The sequence below is a fragment of the Salvia hispanica genome, chromosome 1 (genome assembly GCF_023119035.1).
Source record: "Salvia hispanica cultivar TCC Black 2014 chromosome 1, UniMelb_Shisp_WGS_1.0, whole genome shotgun sequence".
Classification (NCBI taxonomy): domain Eukaryota; kingdom Viridiplantae; phylum Streptophyta; class Magnoliopsida; order Lamiales; family Lamiaceae; genus Salvia; species Salvia hispanica.
The window spans coordinates 39,996,018-40,001,144 of NC_062965.1; the positions used below are offsets into that span (position 1 = coordinate 39,996,018).

The window sequence follows — 5,127 nt, forward strand, 5'->3', positions numbered from 1 at the left end:
ATTTAGTCTTAATTTGAATGACTAATATTTGGTCTTAATGTGGAATTGTTAATTAGTTAGCAATTGATTACCTTCTTCTCCCGACTTAGCTGCATAAACAATAGAGTTAATTGGTATGTGCCCAATTTACTTGTTTCAATTTAAATAAAATAACCAGTTCATATGTATGCATTAATCAATCACTCTTATTAAATAAAATTAAGTCCTAATACTGGAAGAAGTCTTATTCGGTTTTTATTTGAGAAGAAAGCTGGAACTTAGTTTTGACTAATTCACATAGCCGACCCTATGAACACCCCCTTTTTCCGGCCAGCCACCGCATCGACACCTTGTAACATCCCCTCGAGCTCTTTGACGAACACTTCCATGGCATTCGCCGCCAAGCACATTGGAACCAACACTCCGTCCTCGCCCTTGTTATTCATAAAAGGAATGTAAAAGTTCACCACTCCAGGAATCTCATCGACCCCGCCCTCCGCCGGTCCACCGTAAACCGGTTTTCCCCACCCGAAATCCACCTTTCTGAAGCCCGCGTGCCTCACATCCGACACCAGGTAGGTCCGCGCCACAGAGAAATGCGGGCGGTTCCTAATCACCATCACATCCGCCAGCGACCTCATGTACTCCTCCGTCACCTCGTCCTTGGCCTTCTTCACCAGCCCCACCACGAAATCCAGCGGTCTCGTCGATAAGTCTCCTGCAGTTGCTATCGCGACTGAGAAAGCGAAGGCGTTGCCGTAGTAGCCGGCTGGGAGTGGCTGACTGAATCGGCGCCGAGTGTTCACGATGCACATGAATCTGACCTGGATGGACGCAGAAACGAGTTTAGTAAGGACTTAATTTTCAAAATATTGTGATTGGGGATTTTATATAATTATACGTCATGTTAGGTTGACAACTATCTTAAATTGATATTTGACAACTATGTCAACGATCTACGTTACAGATGTCAACAAGAAGACATTTGTATGTGAACTACGTAATTGACATCATTATTTACATGTCAACTAGAAGACACATGAATGTCAAATGCATTTAGTTGACATACAAATATCTTTGTATAGACATCTACAGCATACGTTGTTGACATAGTTGTCAGTTACCAATTTAAGATAGTTTTCCAACTGATCATATCTCTATAGTTAGGGGCTAAAGCCCTCTTCACTCTCCACATGTGTCCTCCCTGACCTCATCCTTGGGGTCTGGCGAGATGGCGATTGTGCGACAGCGCCAGAGGGAGGCTGCGAGGAGCTCGAAGGTAGAGCTGTTGCGGCGCGTGTGGGGAGGCAGGAGGCTGCGAAGAGCAGAGAGCTCGGCTGGGCCGAAAAAGAAGGAGCGGTGCGCCATGTCTTGGGGTGGGGTGGGAGCTCCTTTTTTGGCGTCTGGAATGACGTCGTCGTACTCGCGGTGCATGTGCGTCACAGTCGGCGGGTCGCGTGCGGTGAGGAGGTGTCGCTCCCAGACCGGTGGGATGGAAGGGGCCTCGGCGCCGCAGGCGAGTACGCCGACCGCTGACATAAATTGGACGAGTCCGAACGCGTCGCTCATTGTGTGATTCAGGCGGATTGCGAAGATGAATCCTCCGCATTTCAGTCGAGTAACCTATAAAAGATAACGAAAATATCAAAATCATGAAGTTAATAATTGTGTAATCCTTCACTCCATATTAGATGTTACACTTTACTCTTACATTAATATAAATATACTATTTTTTCTCTCACCTAACACACAAAATAACATCTCCTTTAGTTCCGTGTCATTCCCCAAGCGTGCCATCTATTATGAGACTGAGGGAGAAATTTTTTTATCTTCTTATCCCAATATCGGGAAGAGTTTTAAAATGAAGTAACGAGTATAAGGTTATGAAAAAATAATTTATTTTACCAGTAAAAGTTGGAAAAGGGTTAATGAAATTAGAAAATTATATCATGAGATCTCGCTCAATTCGGGGCAACCCTATGAGACTTTGGTTATGATTTAGGGGTGTAATTAGATTGGAATTTTTTTTGGATTACAAAATATCCTTACTCTAATACAATCAAATTGTCGAGTTATTGGGATCAACCCATGAGTTTCAAGTAGAATCGACAATATGCTTCTTTAAATGTTTCAACAAGGGCTATATATTTTAATTTAAAATTCATAAATTTAGGACAATGATTTACGCAAATAATACAAAATTTAACAATACTATATGAAAAAAATATATATATTTTTAACATGATAAGGAACTTAAGCCTTTTACTACAATAAATTCATCTTATAAGGATAAAGTAAAGCGTCCTTAAGATAAAGACACAATTATCTGCTACACTCTTAATTTTTTGCTTTCCTGAAACAATTTTTTTATATACGTCTCTTGATTTCAGTTAGAACACCAACAACGGATATATTTGTAAAAATGAGTGTGATGCATTTAGAAATACAAATTAACATGTTTAATTGGTTAAAAAAAAAATTGAAGTCGATTTTTTTGAGAGTGCTTATTTGTCTTCTATTGTACACTGAAACAAAAACAATTGATATTATTAAGATTTCTTTTGTGCTAACGAGATTTTATACAATTTTATTTTGTGTATTAAGTGTAAATAGTACAGTGCGAGAGCCATATACTTGGTTATCCAAAAGGTAATGTCTGGAAAAAAGATGTGTATACGTAGATTGAAAGTTTTGCAGTAATTAAATAGGGATGGTGACCTGAATCAGCAAGAGGGGGCAATTGAGGAGTTGGGTTGATCCAGGAACATCATAAAGCAGCTCTTTCAAACATGGGAACGGCGGATGAAGAGCCTCTCCAAACTGCTTGAGCGTCACGTCCGCGTCGGCCTCGATGAACATGACGCCCTCTCCGGTGCACTCCACCACCAGCTTCCGGGCCGCGCGTTCCCTCAGTCGCCCGGCGAAAGGGTAGTACGAAACCAAAGCCTTGGCAACGGCGTCACGGATCGCCTTCACGGGATCCATGATGCCCTTGCCTTCCTGGGAGCGGTAGAACTGAATCACCGGAATTTGGAAGCGGAGGCCATCTTGATCGTCGATGTCGGAGAGGAGCTTGAATTCGTGAGGCGTCGCCTTTGCCGGCGCGATCAGCTCGGGGTTTTTTCTCGACACCTTGAAGGTTAAACTCTTCGTGGACTGCATTCTCTCTATGTTTTGTGAGTGATAATTTTGTAATGTGTGGCTATTTATAGAATATTGTATTCTTATCCTGTTTAAAACGGGAACTTTTCTTTTGGGATGAGAATTAGTAATGGTATAAACACATTTCCATTTTATAAAATATAGTCCATCTGTCCCATTAGAAATGAAACGTTTTATGTTTTTGTTTGTCTCATTAAAAATGAAATGTTTCCAAAAATGGAAATAATATTATCTCTACTTTTTCTTCTCTCTTTATTAACTTACAAAACAACACTACAAAAATTCTCGTGCCGAAAAGCAAATGTTGCATATTTAATGGGAGGAGGGAGTACTCTTTTGGTGTCAAGAAAACTGTGTGACTTTTGTAAAATAAAAGTAGGTAGAAAAATAGTTGATTGTGAGTTATATTATTAGTTTTTAATTATGAGTTGAACGTGTTATTGGAACGTTAAATCTACATATTAAAAATAGTAAAAAAAATATATTTATTGTGAATCGTGCATAAAGAAATACTCATTTGTCCAAAAAAATAGTCTCATTTATAGATGTCACCTGTTTTAAGAAGAAATTGGCAATTTTGAATAGAATTTCCCTATAAAATAAAATGTAAATGAAACTGGTAAAATATTAAATGAAAACTAACTATATATATTTATTTATTTAATTTAATGGATACAAGAAATTAATCCTTTTCTTTTACATTTTCACTACTGGTCGCGTGGGTATGTTCCAATATCAGAATTCCTATTTACATATATATTTAATCAGTCATCATAATTTGTCATGTTGTTGATATTATCATCTATTTGACTGTTGTTTGAACTGGATCTCAAAATTTAATTTACACTGCGTTAGTATTTTGTCATCATAATGAAGTCAAACAAATTATATTGTTTATGATCCAATCCAAAAAAGTAAAGTACGAGAACTAGATTACTACAAGCATAAAGAGACTTCAAGTGACCAAACGTTTGTTCGAGCATACATTGCAAAAAGCCAAAAAGGCATTGAATTCAATGCAAAAATTATGTACAGTTGCATTATCTTGGTCATTGAGTTTATCGAAGAAGAAAATAATACTCCATCCGTCCTTGATTAATTGTTACTCTTTGACCGGACACGGGATTTAAGAAATGTAAAAAAAAGTTGGTTGAAAAAATTAGTGGAATGTGGAACCCACTTTTTATATTAGTTTTATAATAAAATGATGTGGGAAGTGAGTTGAAATGTGAGTCCTACTTATCGTTTATGATAAAAATGAAGTGTGACAATTATTGAGAAACTGACCAAAATGGAAAAGAGTGACAATTAATTAGGGTCGGAAGGATTAGTATTTGCCAAAATAATACTACTACTACTAAAAGAAAAGAACGGGAGATAAAAATTATTTTTATAAAAGTTTCTGTTTTGAGTTGTTATAAGATGAAACTATAAACATATATAGTGAGCTTTTTTATGTTCTTATACTCTACTATCATTTCCCAAAATAACTTTCTAACATTTGCCAAAAATAATCAAAGGAAAAAACGAGCTAGAGATAATAAATTACTTTCTTTTTTAGTTTTTGACTTTTTGTTTTAAGTTGGTTTGAGATAATAAAGCATTTTTATCTTCTTTTACTGTACTTTTATGTGATTTCTAAACTTTTTAACATGCTATACAAACAACCAAGTCCTTATCTTACACTTTACTAGTCTCTTGATATGGTAATCGACCGAGTTTCATTCTTTCGCTTCTCTAGTCTATCGGGTATGTGATAGGAATTGTTGAAGTTTGGTGCCCCTTGCATAGCGAAAGACTTGTACAAAATAAATAAATCAGATAAGGATCTATTTAACCGATTATGTGATTAATCAATTAACATGTTAAACAGATAATTGCATACTAGAACGCAAATAATTCATGCTCAAAGAAAGTAAATCCTAAAACATGAATTCTATGGTTTAGGGTTACCGATTTGATTCTGTCACGCCCGTATTTTCTAAG

The 5,127-nt window shown here is 36.9% G+C and overlaps 1 protein-coding gene across 1 annotated transcript; it reads right to left on the bottom strand.

Moving 5' to 3' along the window:
* Window positions 1–272: 272 nt before the first annotated feature.
* Window positions 273–3,141, bottom strand: LOC125196494 (benzyl alcohol O-benzoyltransferase-like). The gene is made up of 3 exons (XM_048095030.1): window positions 2,698–3,141; window positions 1,189–1,602; window positions 273–803 (listed from the first exon to the last, which is right to left on the bottom strand). The coding sequence occupies exons 1-3, from the start codon at window positions 3,139–3,141 to the stop codon at window positions 273–275; spliced, it is 1,389 nt and encodes a 462-aa protein (XP_047950987.1).
* Between the last annotated feature and the right edge of the window lie 1,986 nt (window positions 3,142–5,127).

Excerpts from the sequence above, each read along its gene's own strand:
- LOC125196494 (XM_048095030.1), bottom strand. The coding sequence starts at position 3,141 with ATGCAGTCCACGAAGAGTTTAACCTTCAAGGTGTCGAGAAAAAACCCC. Across the intron at positions 1,603-2,697 it reads GCCCCCTCTTGCTGATTCAG|GTTACTCGACTGAAATGCGG; the intron begins GTCACCATCCCT and ends TATCTTTTATAG. Across the intron at positions 804-1,188 it reads CGCCAGACCCCAAGGATGAG|GTCAGATTCATGTGCATCGT; the intron begins GTCAGGGAGGAC and ends GCGTCCATCCAG.